We start from the raw sequence: 24,875 nt of genomic DNA on the forward strand, positions 1-24,875 counted from the left end.
ACTCCATCCTTCCATGTTCTCGGTCTTCCGCGGTCTTGCCCCACCTGTGCGAGCTCTATCCTAGAAAAGGCGGTAAGAGTGGGGTTTGACGAGTTGACAGATTTTGGCTCCCAGAGCTCGTCCGTGGCCATCACTGTCATAGTAACGAGTAAAGCGTTTAGACACTTAAATCTCGATATTTTGGAAACTGAGACACATTACATCGAATGAAAAAATACGTATCTAGTGGATTTGTAGAGACTTTCCTCCTGCCGAGCCCTAGCTGAAATTGCTTTCCACATCTTAAGTTCTGCCCTTTTTTAATAAACGAAACATATTGACGTTGATACCCCTTAAGCGCTTCACGATAGCATTTATAATAGCGAAACGAGCGCTCAAGCGTAAGAATTATTTGCGCGCTTGACTCTGTATTAAAAAAAAAGGACAAAGCTTAAATAATCCTTGAGTGCTTGACCCCATAGCAGCTCTATAGTTTTAAGTCAAGCGCTCAATCAACTTTAACCATATATTGAGTGCTTAACTGTATATAGGCTCTAAAGTAACTAGTCAAGCATTAAAGCGTTAATATTACTTCAAGAAAATTTAAACATTTTTCAAGTTATTTTTAAAGACTTCAAGAATTTCAATTGATTTCAATAAATTAAAGGATTTTAAATGAATTAACGGATTTTATGGTATTTTCAAAGATTCCGTGGAGTTTTAAATCGATTTCAAAGATTTTAAGGGATATCAACAAAATTTCGAAGAATTTCGAAGATTGTTTGGTATTTTTAAAGATACCAAAGAATTTTAAAGAGATTTCAAGTGATATAAAGAGATTCCAAAGAATTAGAAAATGTAAGGATATTTTAAAACTCCCACATTTTTCAATTGATTTCGAATTATAAGCATTTTAAAGAATTTCCAAGATTTTGTCATATTTTCAAAGCTTGCGAGGAATTTTAAAGAGATTTGAATTATTTCAAAAAACTTGAAATATTTGAGGTTATTTTAAGACTCCAACCATTTTAATAGATTTCAATAAAGTTAAGGATTTTAAAGGAGTTAAAAGAATCTATTGTATTTTTAATGATACCGTGAAATTATAAACAGATTTTAAATATTTTAAACATTTCGTGATATTTTTAAAGATACCGAGGAATTTTAATGAGATTTTAAAGATTTCAAGGGGTATCAAAAGCTTTGAAAGAACTTAAAGCATTTCAAAATATTTAAGATTATTTTGCAAGACTTTAAGGAATTTTCAAAAGATTTTAATAAATTGAAGGAGTTTAAAGGACTTTAAAGATTTGTGGTATTTTTAAAGATTCCGATCAATTTTTAAGAGATTTTAAAGACCAAAAGGGATATTAAAAGATTTAAAAGAATTCAAAATATTTAAAGGATTATTTCAAAACATGCCAAGGGTTTCAATAGATTTCAATAAATTTAAAGATTTTTAAGCAGTTAACAGATATGATGGTATTTTTAAAAATTTCGGAAGGCTTGAAGTGATTTTAAAGATTTTACAAGATATCAACAAAATGTTTCAGAATTTCAAATATTTAAGGGTACTTTAAAACTCCAAGATTTTTAACTGACTCAAATAAATTTAAGGGATTTTACAAGATTTTAAAGATTGTATGGTATTTTTAAAGATTCCGAGGAATTTTAAAGAGATTTCAAGTTATTTTACAAGATTTTACAATCAATTTCAAATTATAGGCATTTTGAAGTATTTCAAAGACTTTATGGCTTTTTTTAAAGATTCTCAAGATTTTTCAATTAAATTGAAATAATAGCACATGCGCAGTTAAGCACTTCAGCGTCCGCCAATGGCCATCCATCGGATATCAATAAACTAAAAAGGAATCTTTAAAAAGGGTTGCTTTAGAACCTTAATTCTAAAGGATGCCAACTTTTGCTTTAGCAGCAAAATCACTGAACGCCTAGGTTTTTTCTGTGATCTATTGGATTTGTATAGACTTTTATCCTGCCAAGTATTAGTTTCATTTGCTTTCCGCATTTCCAAATCTTCCTTTTTTTGATATCAAGGATATATTCTTTGAGTAAAAGGAAATATTTCCATACAGAATATTCTTTGAGTGTTCGTTTCTATAGAAACCCAATATTAGTCAATAAAACGAACAAGCATAAATCTTCCTTAAGCATTTGACCCTATAAAAAGTGAGCCATACGCTTAAACATAAATATTTTTTAAGCGCTCGACTCTATAATAGCCCTATAGTAATAAATTAAATGCACAAGCAAAACATATTTATTGAGTGTTTAACTCCATAGTATTCAGTCGATCGCTCAAGAGTAAATACTCTTTAAGCCCTATGGTCGTGAATCAAACGCGCAAACAAAAAATATTTCTGGAGCGCTTAACGCTATAGTAGTGAGTCAAGTACTCAAGCGCAAATATTCTTTAAGCGCTCGACTTCATAACAGCCCTATAGTAGTGAATCAAAGGCGCAAGCATAAACATTCCTTAAGCGCTTGACTCTATAGTAGAGAGTCAAGCGCCTAAAGTTAATTAAATTTAAGCCATCGACTCTATAGCAGTCCAATAATAGTGAATGAAGCGCGCTAGCAAAAAATAGTAATTGAGTGCTTAACTCTATAGTAGTAAGTCAAAGAGTCAAGCGTAAATATTTCTTAAGCGCTCGACTTTATACCAAAACTATAATAGTAAATCAAAGGCACAAGCATAAATACTACTTCCGAGCGTGTCTCGATTATAGTGAGTTTAACTCTCAAGAGTAAATATTCTTCAGGCGCTCGACTCTATAGTCAAGTGTTTGAACGTAATCATTATTCAAGCTCTGGACTCTATAACAGCCCAATAGTAGTGAGTCAAGAGCGCAAGCATAAATATTTTTAAGCGCTTGACTCAAGTAGTGGGTCAAGTGCTTAAGCGTAAATATTATTTTAGTGCTCGGATATATATCAGCCCTATAGTATTGAATCAAACGCAGAAAAAATATTCCTTGAGTGCTTGACTCTATAGTAGGGAGCCAAGCGCTTAAACATAAATACTCCACAAGCGCTTGACTCTACAGTTAAGAGTCATGCGCTCGAATATGAACATGCATTGCGCACTTGATTCAATAGCAGCTTTAATTTACGAATGGAAGTTAAGCTTCAGCTCAAGTTAAGCTTAAATACTCAGAAGTCGATATCTCGGAAGCGAAGGCCCATTGAAGTAAAATAAAAAGTACGAAATGGATTTTCTTGGACTTCAATTCTATAAAACTCCATTTAAATTTGCGAGACGCAAAGAAAAATCTTTAGAATAGTAGGATTCATCTTATTTTTTCTCTTCAAATTTCTGGAAGTTTTCTTTAGAATTTGAAAACTTGGGGATAAGTATAACGTCGAGAAAGACCGCACATGTGAGTAAATATTTTACCGTCTCAGTCAGCCCTGACATATGACTTGCATTTGAAAATAATGACACGTGAAAAACGAAAAGTGAAATGTGAAATGTCAAATGTCAAATGTTAAATGTGAAATGTACAAAGTGGAATGTGAAATTATTTATAATCGAATTGGTAATGGAGAGTGGTTTCCTAAATAATTTTGTGCACTCAATTAGAATATGGTCTCAGAATCACTTTATCACGATGTCAGGTTTCCGAGACAAATAGGATAAAATAGCTTTATCTCAAGTTGTTTTTAAATTCTTTATCCCGTCGGAGTAAGAACTTTTAAAAATATCAAAAAAGAATTTTTCGAGATTTTAAGCACATTTTTCCAAAACTCTTACTTTTCTATAGTTTAAACTAATTAAGCTTACTTCTTTTTTGGAAAGAGTACACAGTATTAAATTGGAGCATGCCCAAACACCTCTCTTTCTTTCTCTTTTGATGCTGAGATATTTATTATCACAAATAGGACGCCTCTGCAGAGAGCAATATTGCTTTAATTAGGAAAAGCAGCAGTTAAAGAAGCTTACTTGAGTTTTTGATTAAGCTACATTAAGCTCGTTTCTTGGATTGGAGGATACGTTCAAATATCTCATTTAACGAAGTGCAAACAACAAGGTACATAACGACGAAAATCTTCAAACTTTTGCAAGATTGCATTTGTAATTTTCTGACTTGAATTGTCTCGTAAATCGCACGGAACATCATCTTTTTATATAAAACTTGAGAAACTGGATTGAAAAAGGAGAAGGATTATGGAAAAAGTTTAATACTTCAAGTTCCAGGTATTTTCCTCTTACTCATTAAATAATTATTATTTTTAAATATTACACCAAATTTTGTTCATTAAAACAAATTTTTTTTATAGAATACCACGAATAAAGGTAGTTTTCTCAAAAGTCAGATATCTGTAAAAAAATTCATCATTTTAAGAATCAAAATATTATGATTGATGTTATTTAAAATAAAAAGCATGATTTTTTAAGAAAAATTTTAAAATCCACAAAAAGAACATTAATTTTAACTATGCTTTTTGCAATTGAATTTTCTTTACCGTTGCTTCGCACCCAATTTTGAAAAATGATTGAATTTTTATAAACGATGGCTTATTTTTTCTAGAAAAACACTTTCTACAACTGTACTGTTTCCAATTAAGAAAGTAATTTTTTGTATTGCTGAAGTCGCTAGAACAACTTTTCAGGAAAACTTTTTTTAAACAAATGATTATATTTAAAGCTTATTTTTCAAATTGTAAACAGTAAAATTGTAGAGAATATTTTTCCGGGGAAAAAGCCGTCATTTATTGTGGTTGGTATAATTTTGTAATATTTATTATTTTTGTGGTTGGTATGTATGGTATTGTTTATTTGATGTGGTTGGTTGCCTTCTCATTTTTCTTCATCTCTTTAATTTTGTCCAAAATTGTTTTTTCAGATGACAATCAGAGCTTTTTTGTTTTTAGGCTGTGGTCCAAATTTCGTTGTTGGATTCTTGCTTTTTTTAACATTACTTTGCATCAATTTGGTTATTGCACGTTCCATAGAATTTTTTATTTGGATTTCAATCTAATTTAAATTTCTTCAAAATTTTTAAAAATGTAATCATTTTTAAAAATTTAGTAGGAAGCGATGGTCAGAAAAAAATCAATTGCAAAAAAAGTAATTTAAATTAAGATTTTTTGGTGAATTTTAACATTTTTCATCAAAAATCATGTTTTTAATTGAAATGACGTCAGTTATAATATTCTGATTCTTAAAATCACAGAAAAACTATTTTTTCAGATATCCCACTTTTTACATGACAACTACCTTAAGAATATTTTATGAATTCTTTGTTCTATATTTGAGAAACGTTAAGGGTGTATATTTTTATTTAAATTCTTTCTCCTTTGTCCATAAAATGCATGTTCTTTTAAATCGAACTTTTTACTGGAAAAATCAGAAAATTGTAGTTTCTTGCTATTGACTTATTGTTTGAAGCATTTTCATTAACTTGAATAAACGATATAAAAAATCAGTCACATTATTCATAGCTGACAGATTCGACAATATTTTTTAAAACAATTTTGAAAATAAGAGCAATTACAAATTATAAGAATGTGCAAAAATACGTGTCAATCTTTATTAATTAGGTCGTAACATTGATAAAAAACATAATTAATTTGTGATACAATGATATTATATTATTTTAAAAATGGTTATAGCAATTGTAATTTGGTTTAAAAATATAAAGGAATAGGAGAAGAGATTAAAGATACTCGCGTACATTATTTTGTAATTATTTTTTCGGGATTTATAGGTATAAAAAAAATGCTTACTTACCATTTCCTAAGATGCAAAAATTTGTTAGATTGTAGACAGATTTAATGAACGAATTTGTATGAGATTTTTTTCAGACAGCAATAATTATTCTTTGTTTAAATAAATTTAATGAAGAAAATACAACAGATAAAACTGATAGGATAAAATAAATGTTTGTAACAATTTCAGTTTGTTTAAACATTAAAGAAAATATTTTATTTTTAATGTTGAAGTTTTTGATCAGGTAAAATTAAACAATAATTTTTTATGATGATTTTTCTGCCTGCTGGTTCAACCAATATTATTCAAATATTGATTATTCTTAAGGTTGTGGAAAAGATGCTCTTTAGCTCTAATCAATATTCTAATAATATTTATTGGACCAGCAGAAAAAAAAATTAGAATAATTTGACAACATGAAATTTGTTAAACAATTTAAATTTGTTCCAAGATTTACAAGTATTCTTAGAAAACAATTTAGCGCCTTAAATGATTAAAATCTTTTAAAATTTTGCTTAGATGGAATGTTTCTCCTTTTTTTACGTAAAATAAATACTTGAAAGAACATTTATTATTTAAATCATTTAAAAAGTATTTTAAAAAACCGATTTCATTATTTTAATTAATTCAAGAACTCGTAATGCCTATGCATTAGGTTATCTTGAGTTTGATCTGAAAAACAAATGTTTAAACGAATTACAATTATTCAAACAATTAATTTAACTGTTTTTAAAATTACTGGGAGTACTTAAATTAATGATTAATCCTTATTTATAAAAAAGAAACTTTCGAAAGACGGTAATAAACCCTAATATTACTTAAAGTTTAAAGTCACTTATGGTGTTTTCTTTGGGAACCTGTAAAAGAGGCTTCAAGTCATTCACTCGCAAAAGTTAAGATCGATGCTGCTTGTTTCCCTTGTTAAAACTTTGGTAAACTTCATGGTGTTTGCGTTACCCTGAATATTAACCGATTTTGCTCAAATTTTATATATTTTTTTGGACACACGAACCAAACTAGAAGGTGACAGTAAACTAATAAGAAAAGTGAAAAATAAGCGCTATTCTAGCGTATACGTTAACCCCGTTCTGTAAAGTTACTATTCAATTTCGAAGTTTTTTTCCTCGCGTATAACTCCAGATAAAGGTATAATCTACTTTAAATAAAAATAAACGAGGTTTGTCCACAAAGTATCTCACCTTAGCATCTAACTTTTTACATAGTTGTACTTTTAAACATATATTTTTCTAAAATAAGATTTTTTAACATTTCTCCACTTCCTAGTTGAACGATGTGAGAAGATCTTTTTCCAGATATATATTATTTAAACACTTTTAATTAATTTTCCATCTTGTAAAACAATGATGTTAAGTATTTTTTGTTATTTGAAGAGATTACTTGATCGACAGTTTTGATTTCTATTTCCACGGATTGTGGAATGCTATCTATACTAATCGATAATAACTACTCTACTATTAATACAGATTTCCTTAAATAGTTGTACTATTTTCAAAAACTGGTATTCACTGCGAATCCTTAGCCTTTGCGTCGCATTTCAGGATAGCGTAACGCATCGAACACAGATGGAGCTATAAATTTTTCCAAAAACTTGGCCATTCATGTTCAGAAACCATCGTTACGATTTAAAAAGCATATTATGCTGAGTCTAGGAGTGATACTTAAATTAAATACTACTTAGGTGATTCGAAACTGATCGGTATCTTAAAACTATGAAAGCGGCATTCTTAATAAAATTAGCATAGACAGTGCTAAGATTTCTTTGGGATTACCGCGAGTTCCGAAATTTCGAGAACTCCTCACGAACGGGACTCTCCAGGTGAAATCAGACTCGATTAAACTCGGCGGCGTTCGGATGGAGTCGGCTGTCAGTTCGACTCACTGGCGCAGAGTGTGTATCATGAACGTGTGAATGCTTCGTGGTGTGAATGCTTCACGCTTGGCGAAAGATTTCCAAGATTTCTACGAATTCCTCAAAGAGTTTTCCTAATACTTCCTGCCTTGGAAATCTGAGATTTTTCAGCGTCTAGCACCTCAGTCGAAAGTGACCTCAAAATTTCGAGCGAGTGCAACTCTTAATTAACAGAAATCGCCGTTCAAGAGTGAGAACAATAGGGGAAGACCTGGGGATTGCAAAATCTATTTTTTCGGAAACAAGGCCTCACAAAACCTTGGCATCCCGCATGCACTCCTGACCTGGTTCTCTGGGATTTCTGGCTGTTTCTCAATCTGAAGGATTCTCTAAAGAAAAACGATTTCAAGACGTAGAGAAAATAAAACAGAATACCACGAAGCAGTTGTTAGCTACTTCAAATGTTGACTTTAAGGAGTGCTTCCGAAAGTGGAAAGATCGCTGGAAGAAACTTCCGGCTTCCGAAGAGAAATACTTCCAAGGGGATATCATCGCCACGTAGCAGACTTAATTATTACTTTTGGTATACCACAATTTCAAATACTTTCCGGAAAGAGCTTGTAGATTAAATAATAATAATTCTTACCGGATTGATGAGACAAAATAGCTATCAGCGACCAGATAGCGCTGAGCCACCTTCTTCGATTATCCTGCATCCCTGGCGATGATGAACGTCGTACCAACGATCCAGATTATGTCTAGACACAATGTTCAACTTCCCTCCTAGACCCAGCCGAATAAACTACTTATGCCTTCATTCATGTCATCCTGGTATGCTCTTCTTGTTACTTTCATCCAGTTCACTTTTTTGTTGCCAAAGACCAGACTGTGCAGAGGGTCCCAGACAACGATCTGGGTCGCGTTTAAGATCATCATAAAACCAAAACCGCGAATTCTCACGCACTGTAGAAACAAATTAGAGTTTTAACTTTGTTTCATCTCAATCTTCTGACAGGCTCATTTTGAACTTTAGTTATCTTCGCCTTCATGATTAATTTAAAAGCTAGAAAAAACAATTGAATTGTTTCCAATGTTCGTATAGCTTAAAATCAACCAACTAAGGTTTAATTTTGATTCAGTAAGATTGTGACAGTATTTCTGCTTAAAATAATATTTCTCTTTATCACTGCACAATTACACAATTGCGCGACCTCAAAGAGTTATTTATCCTTCACTTTGTTTTGTTTTGCATTATTGAAAGTTCACTGGGTAAAATCAGAAGTAGTCCATCGCAATTCCAAATACCTCTCAACAATTATGTGGTTAATGACTGATGAAACCACAATTCTATAAAAGCTTCATACACACATGTATAAGTTCCAGTTAAGCACAAATCTAACCATCGCTTTCTTCTAGGTAACTGCACTCCATAGATTTTATGTAGCGGTATAGAATCGTGTTGCGATTCATTGAAGATTATGTACTCCATTACAGGCTCTTGACTTTCCGTCTAATCATCCTTGTATTCTGATTTTTGCTTTGCTTTTTTTTCAAAATGACTCATCATCGATGATCCGTTAGTTGGTAAAGTCTGAAACAAAATTAAAATGTTGTTAGAAATAATTTTAGTTAGAATCAGGAAATGACATCGCATTTTATAAGTAAAATACTTTGATATTACGAAGGTTTACCGCAACAATGTTGCGCCAACTATATTGGACACATTTATTTAAAAAGTCTTAAAGTTGTAACGATTGTCGATTCGTGATGACGTTCACTTTTGAAATCTATTTATGAAAGGAAGAGGCTGACCACACCTGCTCTCATAAAAAATGGGTTGTATAATATTTCTCTTACAACTTAAAACCAGATAAAAATCCTACAACATTATTTAATTGTGGAAATTTACCTCAATATATAACTTTCTCGTGATTCGGCGGCAAATTCGACCACAAAAGTGATTTCTTATACACACCCAAAATTACTGACGCAAATACGGTCGCAAAGTTTAATCTCTAAATTAATTACTCCAAAAGATGAAAACCATGTTTGTTGTAAATTAAACTCATCTAATCTTCTTATCTGATTAGAAGCAGGTACGTTTCAAAAATCTAAGAAACTATTTTTAATTTACCAGATCATATTCTTCTTCAGTGGATGATAAAAACTTATAATTGGTACTCCTAATGAGGTGAATAGTGGTTTGTCGAAACATCAGTTTGAACGAATTTAAAGGATCTGAATGAATTTAAATCATTTTTTAATATTTTAAGAAACTCCCTAATATTTTAAAAGCTTGGAAAGATTTCTGATTTGGAAACAAAATGAAAATTATCATTCTTTACGGAAATTCCCTCTCCTTAAGTTTAAACGATAATTCTTCACAAGAATTCCCCGTTCTAAAATCTAAAATAAAATTTTGTAGGAAAATTTCCGTCCGGAAGTCGAAATTATAATTCTATACGGAAATTCCCTGTTATAATATCCTGACCATAATTCGTTAGTAAATCTTAGCTTCGAAAGCGAAAATTAGAATTATTGACAAAAATTCCCTGTTTTAAGGTCTAAATTTCCTTTCCAAAGTCAAAACTTTTAATTCTTTATATAAATTCTCTGTTAGAAACTCAAAATTAAAATTGTTAACGGAAATTCCTCGTTCTAAAGTCCAAATAATCATTTTTAGAATAATTTCCCTTTTCGAAAGTTAAAATTAGAATTCTTCACAGAAATCCTTTGTCTCAATATCCAGATTGTAGTTCCTTATGGAAAATCCCTCCATCAAAGTATAATTTATAATTATTCAATAAAATCTTTTCTTGGCAGACAAAACTATAACTCTTTACGAAATTCACTGTCTCAAGTTCTCTCTTCGCGAGTCCAAATTATATTTCTTTATAGAAATTTCCTTTTAGAAAGCCAAAATCAAAATTCTTTATGGAAATTTCCAGTCTCATTGTCAGCATTATAATTCTTTACCGAAATTCCCTGTTCTAAAGACCAAACTATAATTCTTTAATAAATTCCCTCTTCGAAAGTCAAAATCATAATTCATTACAGAAATTCCCCATCTAAAGGTCTGAGTTATAATTTTTCAAAGATATTCCTTGCCCTCAAATCTAAATTATAATTTTCTTACGAAACATTCCTGCTCCAAAGCTTAAACTAGAGTTTTTTAGAAAAATCTTTGTTTAGAAGTCAAAGTTATAGTTAATTATGGAAATTTCTTCTTCAAAAATCAAAATTACAACTCTTTAAGGAAATTTAATGTCTTAAGGCTCAAACTATAATTCTTAACGAAATTCCCTGTTCTAAATTCCAAAATATAATTTTTCAGAAAAAATCCTGTTCTAAAGTCTAAAATATAATTCTTTAAGGAAATTCCCTGTCTCAAGGTCAAAATGAAAATTTTCCTGCCTTAAGCTTGAAATTATAATTCTTTGAGGAAATTCCCTACCCTAAAGTCTAAATTATAATTCTTCAGGAAAATCTTTGTACCAAAGTTAAAATAAAAATCCTTCACGGTAATTTCCTCTTACAAAGTCAAAATTATAATTTTTTACGGAAACTCCGTCTCCCAAATTCTTCACTTTAATTCTTTAGTGAAGTCCCTCTTCTGAAGTTGCAATTATAATAACTCTTGACAAAAATTACCCGTCTCAATATCTAAATTTAAATTTATTATGATTATAATTCTTCAGAAAAATCTTGGTTCGGACGTCAAAATTATAATTGTTTACAAAAATTTCCTGTTTTAATGTCTAAACTATAATTTTTAATTGGAATTCCCTGCCCTAAAGTGTAATCTATAATCTTTTAGGAAAATCCCTGTTCGGAAGTCTGAATTATAATTCTTTACAAAAATTACCGGCCCTAAACTCTGAACTATAATTTTTCAGTAACGTTCCTTTCCGAAAGTTAAAATCAGAATTCTTAACAGAAATTCCTGTTTCAAGGTCTAAATAATAATTCTGGATGGACGTCTCCCAAAGTCTTAACTATATTTCTGCAGGAAATTTTCTTTTTGAAAGTCAAAATTAAAATTCTTTGTGGAAATGTCTAGACTTAAGGTCAGCATTATAATTATTTACGGAAATTCGCTGTTCTAAACCCCAAACTATAATTCTTTAGTGAATTCCCTTTTTAAAAGCCAAAATTATAATTCTTTACGGAAATTCTCTGTCCCAAAGTCTCGACTAATAATTCTGGACGGAAATTTTTCGGCCTAATATTTAAATTGAAATTTTTTACGGAAAATCTCCATCCCAAGGTCCGAATTATAATTTTGCATTGGAATTTCCTGTCCTAAAGTGTAAACTATAATTATTAAGGAAAATTTATTCAGGAAAATTTCTGTCCAGAAGTGAAAATTATAGTTCTTTGGTAAATTTGATTTTCGAAAGTTAAGATAATAATTGTTTACAGAATTACCCAGCCTCAGTATCTAAATGGTAATCCTTTACAGAAAATACCTGCCCCTAGATCTAAACTATAAATCTTAAAGTTAAGCTTTGTTTGAAATTCAAAATTGTAATTCTTTACAGAAATTCCCTGTCCAAGCTTTAATTATGTAGGGGGTTTCTTGCCCCAAAAGCCGAAACTATAAATTTTTAGGAGAATTCGTTTTCAGAAATTAAAATTATGATTCTTAACGGAAATTCCCTGTCTTAATTAATTAAATTAATTATCATAAAGAAAAATATAATTTTTCAGAGAAATTCCTATTCGAAAGTTAAAATGACCATGATTGACGGAAATTCTCTGTCTCAAGGTCTAAATTATAATTCTTTAAGAAAATGTCATGTTCCAAAGTGTAAACTAGATTTCGTTAGTCAAATTTCAGTTTGCAAGTCAGATTTATAATTCTTTATGAAAATATTCTGGCTCAGAGTTTAAAATATAATTCTGAAGAATCCTTTTTTGAAACTCCCCTTTCGAAAGTCAAAACTTTACTTCCTTACGGAAATTCTGTTTCAATTCCGAATTGAATTTATCTGCAACAATTTGTACTATATTAGTTAATGTTATGGTTTTTTTAATATTAGTTGTTATAAGTTATAAAAAAGATCTTTATCTCCGCTGGGATCCAACAAAAACAATATTTTCTTCTTCAGAAATTGAAAAGAGTTATTTTCTACCTTTTGAAAAATTCGGACCTGAAATATGTTTCTCTAAACTATTCTTTTTCAATCAGAATTAAAATTATTGTCTGGAATTCCTCCTTTATGTCAAGAGGTTCCTGTTAAATGAAAAATTGTAATTCTTTAAGAAAACTCCCTTTTCTAAAGTAAGAATTATAATTCTTTACGGAAATTTCCCACCCGAACTCAAAATTATTCTATTCAGATTGTTCTTTACAAATCACCAATTACATATGAAACATTCTTTTTAACAAACTCAGGAAAATTAGATGCTCAAAAAATGTTATATCATGGTCTTCTGCTGAGTTTCTAGGTAGGCAGCAAGCGGTATTCGATCTCGTCAAAAATATTTTACGTAACTAGCTTGCAGTTATTTCTCGAAGAGAATTCTCGATAGGAATTATCATTTTGATTGATATCGTTGAATTTTTGAATAGATTTAGGATTTTAATTTGGAACCGGGAATTTCCCAAAAGAATTAACATTTTGATTTAGGTAGTTGAATTTTAGAAAAGAAATATGATTTTGATTCAGGACAGGGGATTTTCTGAAAGAATTAAAATTTTTATTAGAGTCAGGGATTTTTCGAAATGAATTATGATTTTTATTTGTTACACGGAGAAAAAGGTATCGCACAATGATATTGCACGACTTCTGTATTGAAATAAAGCGCAATATGATAACGTACAAGCAGGTTCCGGAGCTTTCTAGGATATTATAATACACTAACATCGCTTGAACACTATTAAAACCCTCGTATATATAATATAATAAAATAAGAATGTAATTTAAAATTTCGCAATGTACGATATCACGATTTTACGCTATTATAATGTAATAATTACTATATATAGCGCAGAAATTACGGTATATTTTGCAATTCTTGCGATATCGTTTTCTCCGTGTACGAGGGACTTTCAAACGAATTTATATTTTGATGTGTACGGTGGAATTTTCGAAAAGAAGATTTTAATTCAGAACCAAAAATTTTCAAAAAGAATTAACATTTTGATTTAGTTCGTTGCATTTCTGAAAAGAATTATGATTTTGATTCGAAACCCGGATTTTTTAAAAAGAATACAAATTTTGATTAAATTGAGGAATTTCCAAAAAGAATGATAATTTTTCTCCGGAACAGGGATTTTTTGAAAATAAACCTGATTCTGATTTGGATTAGAGAATTTTCGAACAGAATTATAATTTTAACTCGGAATCAGAATTTTTTTTTAATAAGTTAATTTGATTTTTATCATGGAATTAATATTTGGCTTTAAATCAGGAAGTTTTTAAAAAAAATAAGAACTTTGATTTAGATGGTTAAATTTTTGAAAAGAATTACGATTTTGATTTGGGTCAGTGTATTTTAGAAAGAGTTACTATTTGGATTTGGATTAGGGAATTTTTGAAAAGAATTATGATTTTGATTCAGAACAGGAAATTTTTTAAAAGAATTATGATTTCAATCCGGAACATCATATTTTCAAAAGAATTAATACTTTTATGTGGATGATTGCATTTTTTAAAAGAGGATTTTAATTTGGAATCAATAATTTTCTAAAAGAATTAAAATTTTGATTTAATTCGTTGTATTTTTGAAAAGAGTATTTACGATTGTGATTGGGATCAGGGAATTTTTTTAAACAATTAAAATTCTGATTTCGGTCGGGAATTTTTTGAAAAATAATTCTGATTTTAATTCGGAAACAAAAATTTTCAAAAAGAATACAAATTTTGATTTATATCGTTTACTTTTTGAAAATAATTATGATTTAGATTTGAAACAGGTAATCTTCGAAAATAATTATGATTTTTATTTGGAACAGGGAATTTTCGAAAGAAATTACCATTTTGATTTGAATTGGTGAATTTTCTAAAAAAAATCAAAATGTTGATGCGGATTGGGATTTTTTTAAAAGATAATTTTAAATTAGAACCCATAATTTGCAAAAAAAAATTATAATTTGGATTCGGAACAGGGAGTTTTAAAAAAGAATTACAATTTTTATTTGCATAAAGAATTTTTGGGAAAATAATTATGATTTTAATTCGAAATCGAGAATTTTTAAGAAGAATACAAATTTTGATTTAGATCTTTGAATTTCCGACAAAAAATATGATTTAGATTTAGAACGAGGAAATTTCGAAAAGGAATACCATTTTGATTTGGATTGTAGAATTTTAGAAAACAATTACCATTGTGATTTAGATTTGGGAGTTTTCAAAAAAATTAAAATATTGATTTGGATCGGGAATGTTTTGAAAAATAATTATGATTTTAATTTGGAATTGAGAATCTTTAAAAATAATTTTTAAAGATTAACCTAAAAAGATAAATTACCTACTAAAAAGTGTCATAGTTTATGTGTAAACAAAAATTTTCAGAGACGTCTTCGGGACATCCCAAAGACGTATTTTGGAAAATTTTTTTTGGCCATCCTAGGGATGCTCGGAAGACTAATCCCAGTGGCCACAAAACTATGAAAATCCGAAGCACGTCCATGAGATGTTCCTGGGATGTCCTATGTCAGCCCAATCAACGTCTATAAGACATCCAATGTCCTGGAGATAACCTAAAGTCGTCTTAAAGACCTGGACATTCTCGGGACATTTTTCGTACTGACTTTTGACGTCTTAAGAGCATCCCTAGGATGTCAGCAAGACATGTTATAAAAGACGTCCTAGGGATGTTCCAAATACGTCTCTAGGACATCCCTAATTTGTTTGCCCAATTGGATGTCAGTACGAAAAATGTCCCGAGAACATCTCACGGCTATTGGACGTCTTTAGGACATCTTTAGGAAATTAGACGTCCTAGGAAAATCCCAAAGACTTTCTTGGGATGTCCATGGTTTCGTGCCCACTGGGTTACTATTTCGCTCTTTCCAATGGGAATTCCTAACGTATCGTCTTCTGTGTCAAATTTAATATGATCATAAGACCAAAAATCAAGAAACCTCTAAGAAGTATTCCTTGAGGATCTACTACTACTATCATAACAAGTTGTAATTAGCTCTTCCCGAGGTCGCAGTGTAAGATTATATCTTCTGCCTCATAATTCGAGTACTATCGACTTTGCGGTTTTAAGTATCTTAACGCAGCGCGACGGACCTGAAATGGAGTAGGGCGAAAAGTAAACTAACCAACATTCTCATATAATTAATTTATGAACTTGATATTAGATTAAATAGAGGAATTACTGACACCGAAACCGCTTCGAGACAAACAATAATAATAATAATAATAATAATAATAAATTATGTGTTTCTTTTTTATTTTAACGGGGAAATTTCCAAAAAGAATTACCACTTTAATTTTGATCAAGGAATTTTGGAAAAGAATTATGATTTTGATTCGAAACCGGAAATGTTTGAAAAGAATCTAAATTTTGATTCAGGTGGATGAATTTCCAAATGGAATTATGATTTTGATTTGGAACAGGGAATTTTTGAAAAGAATTATGATTCTGATGCGGAATAAAGGATTTTTGGAAAGAAATATAATTCTGATTAAGAACAGAAAATTTTCTAAAGGAATTGCAATTCTTATTTGGATCGGAGAATTTTCATAAAAGATTATCTTTTTCATACGGATTGTTGAATATTTAAGAAGAATTATGATTTCGATTCGGAAAAGGGAATTTTCGAAAAGAATGATAATTTTTATTCGCAGCAGAGAATTTTTGAAAAGAATTATGATTCTGATTCGGAACTGAGAATTTTCGAGAAGAAATATGATTTTGATTCGCAACCTGGAATTTTCAAAAAGAACTTACATTTTTATTTGTATCGGAGATTTTTCAAAAAAATTACAGTTATAATTCGGAACAGGCAATTTTTTAAATAATTACGATCTTGATTTGGATCGGCGAATATTTGAAAAGAATTATAATTTCAATTAAAAACACGGAATTTTCGAAAATAATTATTACATTAAACTGAATCGTTCAATTTTTGAAAAGAATTTTGATTTTAATCCGGAATCCGGAATTTTCGATAATAATTAACATTTTGATCTAAATCGGGAAAAGGGAATTTTTGAAAAGAATTATGGATATGATTCGGAAATGGGAGATTTTGAAAAGAATTGTGATTCTAAATCAAAACCGGAAATTTATTAAAATAATTTTAAAAATCGTAATTTAGATTGCTGAATTTTTTTAAAGAATTACCATCTTGATTTGGATCGGGGAATTTTCTAAAAGAATTATAGATTTTATTCAGGCCAGGGAATTTTTAAAAAGAATTATGATTCTGATGCGGAACAGAGAATTTTTTAGAAGAAATATGATTTTGATTCGCAACCTGGAATTTTTGAAAATAACTTAAATTTTGATTTGTATCGGGGATTTTTCGAAAAAATTATAGTTATAATTCGGAACCGGCTATTTTCGCAAATAATGACGATCTTGATTTGGCTCTTTGAAAAGAATTATGATTTGAATTTGAAACCCGGAATTTTCGAAAAGAATTGCCATCTTAAATTGAATCGTTGAATTTTGAAAAAGAATTATGATTTTAATTCGGAATCCGGAATTTTTTAAAAGAATTAACATTTTGATTTAAATCAGGAATCTTTCGGTAAGAATTATAAATCTGATTAGGAAAAGAGCTATTTTGAAAAGAAATACCATTTTGATTGGATGGGGGAATTTTCGAAAGGAATTAAAATTTTGATTCGGAACAGGAAATTCTCGTAAAATATTAGCTTTTTTATATGGATCTTTAATTTGTTAAGAAGAACTATGATTTTTATTCGGAAAAGGGAATTTTCTAAAAGAATTGTGATTCTGATTCGGAACAGGGAATTCGTGAAAATAATAATAAAAATCGTAATTTAGTTCGCCGAATTTTCGAAAAGAATTACCATTTTGATTAGATTAGGAACAGAAAATTTTCAAAAAAGATTATGATTCTAATTCAGTAGAGGGAATTTTCTAAAGGAATTACCATTTTGTTTTTGAATCGAGGAATTTTCGAAAAGAATTATGATTTTGATATAGATCTTTGAACTTTTAAGAAGAATTATTATTTTGATTCGTAACAGGGAATTTTCGAAAATAATTATGGTTCTGATTGGAAACAGATGTTTCGAAAAAAATTGTGATTCTGATTTGGAACAAGGAAATTATGAAAATAATTAAAATTTTGATTTTGATCGGATATTTTTTGAAAAAATTATGATTTTTAATGCGGAACCGGGAATTTTCAAAAAAAAAAAAATTAATAAATAATAATCGTAATTTAGATTGCTGAATTTCCGAAAAGAATGAGCGTTTTGGTTTAAATCGGGAAATTTTCGAGAAGAATTATAACTTTGATTCAGAACAGAGAATTTTTAAAAAGAATTATGATTCTGATTAAATGCAGGGAATTTTCCAAAGGAATTAACATTTCGGTTTGAGTCGGAGAATTTTGGAAAAGAATTACGGTTCGGAATCGAAGCAAAGAATTTTCGAGAAGAAACATAATTTTGATTGAAAACACGAAATTTTTAAAGAGATATAAAATTTTGACCTGAATTGGGGATTTTTCGAGAAGAATTATGATTCTGATGAGGTGGAGAGAATTTTAGGGAGGAAATATGATTTTGATTCGGAGAACGACATTTTGATGAGCATAAGAATGTTTATTTGGATCCGGGATCCAAATAATGATGTAATTCTTATTCAGTGGAGGGAAGTTTCGAAAGAATTTATGATTTTCATTTTAATCGAGAACTTTTCATAAAGAATTCTTTCTAATTCAGAACAAAGAATTTTTCAGAAGCAATATGAATTTAATTCGGTTCAGGGAATTTTTGAAATGAATTGAAATTTTGATTTGGGTTGTGGATTTTTCGAAAAAATTATGATTTTAATTTCCGAAATGAATGATAATTTTAAACAGAGAATTTTTTAGAAGAAATATGAATCTGATTCGGAATAGATCATTTTCAAAATAAAATACTATTTTGATTTACATAAATCGGGAAATTTTCTAAAAGAATTATGATTTTTATACAGTACAGGGTATATTTTCTGGTTGAAGTTTAAACTTTTTTGCTGAACATTCGTCTTGTTGTTTTGAAAATATATTTTTAGTTGAAAATTCTATTATATGATTCAGAATTGGTCTCTTTTTATCAATAATCCATTTATTTCGTTGAGTATTTAACTGCTTTGTTAAAAATTCGTTTTTCTTTATTTTTGAATTCGTCGGGTTGAAATTTTGATTTTTTGCAAATAATTGATCATTTATGGTAGAAAAATCCACTTTCTTCTTTGCAAATACATTTTTATGTTATAGATTAAACTTTTCAGTTTGGAAATGTAACTGTCTTCGTAAAAATCAGTTTTTCATCTTTTTTGGTTTGAAAAATTGTTTTAGAAAATTTTCCAACAGAAACCGGATTCCCAATTAAAACAAAGAAATAGAAAAAATTAGTGCAATTTCAAAATCGGGAAAATTAAAAATCGAGCAGGGGAATACCGGAAAATGACCGGATTATTCTCACTTAGAACGATAAATTTTCGTTAAAAATATTAATTAAGGTCTGAACAGGAAAGCTTTCGAAGCAATTATACGAATTCAGAATTGTATCACAGAATTTTCGAAAAATAATTACAATTTCGATCTGGAATTTTGAAATGGAACAGATAATTTCGAAAGGATTCACAACTTTGATTAATTCGGAAATTTTTTTAAAGAATTCTGATTTTGATTTTCAAACAGTTATTTACAGCAGGCATGTTTTGAAACTTATGATAATTTGGTTTTGGTTCGCAGAATTTTCGAGAAAAAGCATCATTTTTGTTTGCAATAGTGAAGTTTCCGCAGCATCATAGTTTGGACTTGGAAAGCGGAATTTTTATTTTCATTCGGAACCGGAAATTTTTAGAACTAAATATAATTCTGATTCGCGATATGAAATTATGTAGATGAATGATCATTTTGAGATGTTTCCCGGAATTTTTTAAGAAAAAATATTATTACTTTGTTAAATATTTAATTTTGAATTATATGACAGAATTATAAAAAATATTATTTAGATCTAAAAGAATAAATTTTCTAAAAGAATTATAATTCTTACTTGAAAGACGAAATTTTTTTTTCGGAACCTAGAATTTTTGGAAAAGAATTAACGCTTTTATTTAGATCGTTAAATTTTCAAAAAGAATTTCGATTTTTGTTCCGAGCATGACATTTTTCGAAAGAAATATGATTCCGAATTAGAATAGACAATTTTCGAAAGGAATTGCCATTTTTATTTTTACTGTGGAATTTTCGAAAAGAAATATAATTTTCCGTCGGAACAGGGAATTTTCGAAAAGAATTACTAATTGTATTTGGATCAGCGAATTTTCTGAAAGAATTATAATTCAGATTTATACAAGAGAATATTTAGGAAGAAATATAATTCTGAATCGGAAAATAAAATTATCTAAAGGAATTGCCATTTTGACTTGTATCAGAAAATTTTTGACAAGAATTAGTTTTTTTGTATGGAACGTCGAACTTTTGAAAACAGTTCTGATTTTGAATCTAAACAGGAAATTTTCAAAAAGAATTACCATTTTGATACAGATCTTCGAATTTTTGAAAAAAATTATGATTTTCATTCGTGAAAGAAAATTTTGAAAAGAAATAAAAATTTTGAAATAGATAGTTGAAGCGAGTTTTGAAAAGAATTATAATTTTGATTCGAAACAGGGAATTTTCGAAACGAATTCAAATATTGATTTGGATTGGAGATTTTTCGAACAGAATTATGATTTTGATTGGGAACCTGGAATTTTCACAAAGAATTGTGATTCTGATTTGGACCAGAAAATATTCAAGAAGAAATTTAATTCTAATTCGAAAAAGATAATTTTCAAAAGGAATTGCTATTTCGATTAGGATCGGTAAATTTTTTAAAATAATTAGCTTTTGGATATAGATCTTTGAATGTTTTAAGAAAATTATGATTTTCATTCGAAAAAAAAAATTTGTTGGAAAAGAATAAAAATTTTGAAATACATATTTGAATTTTTTTAAAGAATTATGATTTTTATTTTAAGCAGGGAAGTTTCGGAAAGAATTATGATTTTCATTCGGAACAGAGATTTTTCGAAGAGAATTTAATTTTGATTTGGATCGGGTATTTTTCGAACAGAATTATGATTTTAATTTCGACCCGGGAATAGAAAAAAAGAAGAAATTTCAATTAGATTGTTGAATTCTTGAAAAGAATTATGATTTTGATTCGGAACCGGGAATTTTCAATAGGAATTATGATTCTAATTCGGAACAGGAAATTTTCGAATAGAATTATCATTTTGATATAGATCTTTGTATGTTTTAAACAAATGATAGTTTTCATTCGGAAAAAGAAATTTTGGAAAGGACTACAAAGTTTGAAATGGATAGTTAAACCTTTAAAAAGAATTATGATTTTGATTTGAAGCAGAGAAGTTTCGAAAAGAATTATGATCTTGATTCGAAACAGGGAATTTTCGAGAAGAATTCATATTTTGATTTGGATCGGGAATATTTTGGAAAAGAATTATGATTTTTATTCGGAACCGCGAATTTTTAAATAGAATTAATATTTGGATATAGATTGTGGAATTTTCAAAAATAATGTTGATTTGGATTTCATACAGAAAAATTTGTAAAAACATTATGCTTCTGATTTGGAACAGGGAATTATCGAAAAGAATTACCATTTTGAAATGAATCGTTGAATTTCCGAAAACGCTTATGTTTTTGAGTCGAAAAGGTGCATTTTTTAAAAGAATTGAAATTTTTATTTGGATCGGGGAATTTTCTAAAATAATGACCATTTTAATTTAGATCAGGAACTTTTTGAAAACAATTATTATTCTGATTCGAAACGCGGAATTTTCAAAAAGAATTCTGATTCTAATTTGCTATAGGGAATTTTCAAAGGAAACTACCATTTTAATTGGGATCGTTGAGTTTCGAAAATAATTATGATTTTCATTCAGAACAGGGAACTTCCGAAAAGAATTATGATTAGTAATGTATAGATTTGGCATTAACGGGACTATTGAACGTTAAATAGGGTTTTAAATTTGCTTTGAATCTAATTAAAATTTCTTAAATTTTCATTATGATCCTTATTGGGAATATAAAAGTTTTGAAAAGATTAACCATGTTGATTTGGACTGTTGAAATTTCGAAAGGATTATGTTTTAATTTGGAACCCGGAATTTTCGAAAAGAATTAACATTTTTGATTCTAATTAAGATCTGGAAGTAGTAATTTTCCAAAAGAATTATAACTCTAAGTTGGAAGACAAATTTTACGACAAGAGTTTTAGTTCGGAATAATAACAGCTTACTTTTCAAAAGAATTACAACTTTGACTTCGAACAAGGAATTTTCGAAAAGAATTACGAGTCTCCGTCTAAACAGAAGATTCTCGAAACTTATTACAATCATGTTTCAATAGATGAAATTTCCCAAAAAAATTAAAATTCTGAGTTTGGATATGTGAATTTGAAAATGAAGAATAATTACTATATCCCGATCCGATGCTAAAAGTTTTCTACCAGTCTGAATGAATTTGTAAATGATGCGGGACTATAATATTCTTGAGGTCCCTCATATATTTAAAACACCCTGAAATAATTGCAAAGCTTTTTATTCTTAAAATCTTAAAAGCTAATTATTTAAAATAAATAAGGACTAAGTGAGGGTCAACTTTATTCGAAAGTAATCCAGAATAATTTTGAATGAGAGCGAATTCAGGTGGAATGAAAAATTTGTTTAAAAATGCGAAATCATTTTGAAATCAATTCAGAATGGTTTCTTCGCGGAAGAAATCTCAATATCTTTATTATTTAAATAAAAGTTTTAAAATTTCTCGCGGTTGTCTGACGTTTGGCATAATAGACTCCACAATTAACTATAAACAAAACTTTCATGGATAAAAAAAAATTATAATATTATTATAAAATAAATGTAATGTTCCTCAAAGCTTGTTTTTCTTACCCCTTAATTTAAGACCGCTTTAAGAATTAGAGTTGAATCAAAGCGTCTATCCGACGGAAGTTTTGTTCCTTCTGATCATTACCGGGTTTCTCCCGTTTCAAGTCAAAATTATAATTATTATTAAAAATGGACTGATTCAAGTTGCAATTCAAATTCTTCGCGAATATTTTCACTTTTAGGAGAGATTAATAATTTTTTTCAAAATTCTTCATTCCCAATCTGAGTAATAATTTTATGCCAAAATTATCGTATCCCGTTCAGAATTAAATATAATTGACACAATTTAAGTTTTCATTCGTTTTGAAAATTCTCTATTGCACCAAAAACAATCCTAATACTTTGAAAAGATTCGCCGTATCTACCCGACGGATGATTTTAAATTCCTGGTATTCTCTCGATCGATTTTTTATTTTCCCGGTCTTGAAATTATTTTTGAAATTTTTATGTTTTAATTTAGAATTGAAATTCTTTTGAAAGATTCCCTGAGCTGACTCAAAATTATCTTTCTTCTTAATGATTTCTTAGTCAGTCAGAACTATAAGAAATTATGTTGAGAAATTTCCCATTTCAATTTAAAAATAGTTATTCTTTTGAAAAATTCTCTGAACCTTGAAATTATAATTTTTTCCAAAAACGCCTGTTTAAATTGAGAACTATAAACTATTCTCGGAATCCTCTTTCTCAGGTGAGAATTAAAACTTTTTTTCGAAAATTCTCGGATGAGGTAGTTTCACCGAAAGACTTTTTTTGTAAATTTAACGCTATAACTGTTTCAACTCAAAAGAATTTTTTTCCTGAAAATTTATTTGAATAATATTTCTAAGGGGAAGTTGCTTGAATTAAGTTAAAATTAACTTTATTTTGAGAAATTATTTTTTTTTTATTAGAACTATGATCATTCTTTTTGAACATTCCTTTTACAAATTCGAAATTACAGATATCCCTTCCAAAATCCCCTGTTACAAATTATAATTACAATTTATATATTTTTATTCTAAAACGTAAATCTTTCTCTTTTATAAATAAAAATATATTTCAAAAATTTTAAAGATTTCAAAACTTGAGTTTGACTGTCCAAGGCCGCAAATTGAAAAAAAAATCTGTATGAATTCTGTACAAGGTACAAGACAGTTCCCGAAATATTAAAAAGAGTTCGGGAATAATTCCATGACTTTTCATAATTTTAAGAATTATCTTGAACTTTGTAATAAACGTTCAACGAAATTTATTTAAATTGATCTATCCTAAAGTCTTAGACAGTCACCCAACATTTTGATGGAAAATTGCTTCTGTGTACTGGTGTCCAAAAAGTACCATCTTTCCCCTATTTATATTATCCAATCCTTTCATCTATCTTCATTGCGCATCCGAATTTGTTTAGAAACAATAAAAAAGCAGCAATTATTTTTTCACGTTGAACTGTATCAGATGACCGGAAGCTTGGAAATCCACTCCAGGCTTATTTAACCAAACTCAATTGGCATATTGACCTTGAGTAAAAAATTTGGGTTCACACTCACTAAACCGATAGAACCGCACGTTTCAGCAGTTTCGGATATCACACTTTGAAATTGACACCATCCTCAACATAGCGATTTTTTTCGAAAGGATGGCAGAACTTTACCGGAAATATAATCCTCTCTTGCTCTCAAGGTTGCTCGTCCGCACAGAAGTCGAGGACACTATTGTTAACACACCGATTAGGGATTTTCTTTGCGAAATGGAAAAAGGCCGTGATCCCGCGTGGCTGTTTCTCCGCGACTGAGGGCTCACTCACGGGCCAACCCCCTGAGCTTATTTCCCAGGTCCGCCGCCCCTGGCGCCACTGTCGCCCTGATCGCTACCGCCGCCGACGACCGTTGCTGCTGCTACTTGCTGCGCTCACCCCTACCCCCGCCAATAGAAGGACCACTGCCTCCGCCGCCTCCACCACCTCCAGCGCTGCGTCCCAACTGTGAGCGTGAATCCTCCTACAGCTGCTGCGGAAGCATAGCCGGGCTTTCGCGACCAAAACAAGCGTTCGTATATCCATTCGGTTATCGCTCTCAGTCATCCTGCCTACTTGTTCTTCTCATCCGGTCTTCTCTCTGGCTCCTTCTCCTCCTCCTACTACCTTCTTATGCAATACATCTACTATTGGTTTGGCTTCATTTCAGCAGAAGCGGCGGAGCCTTTTTTCTC

General features: G+C 29.8%; 1 protein-coding gene across 1 annotated transcript in view; it reads right to left on the minus strand.

Moving 5' to 3' along the window:
- The window catches only part of LOC117169994 (limbic system-associated membrane protein-like), a 179,821-nt gene extending 155,388 nt beyond the window's left edge, over positions 1–24,433 (minus strand). Inside the window, exons 1-2 of the mRNA XM_033356510.1 lie at positions 24,319–24,433; positions 8,227–9,171 (exon numbers count right to left, since the gene is read on the minus strand). Coding sequence (XP_033212401.1) covers positions 8,227–8,296 — 70 coding nt within the window. The 5' untranslated portion in view covers positions 8,297–9,171; positions 24,319–24,433. The remainder of the gene's footprint in view (positions 1–8,226; positions 9,172–24,318) is intronic.
- Between the last annotated feature and the right edge of the window lie 442 nt (positions 24,434–24,875).

This window comes from Belonocnema kinseyi, chromosome 1 (assembly GCF_010883055.1).
Source record: "Belonocnema kinseyi isolate 2016_QV_RU_SX_M_011 chromosome 1, B_treatae_v1, whole genome shotgun sequence".
NCBI lineage: Eukaryota > Metazoa > Arthropoda > Insecta > Hymenoptera > Cynipidae > Belonocnema > Belonocnema kinseyi.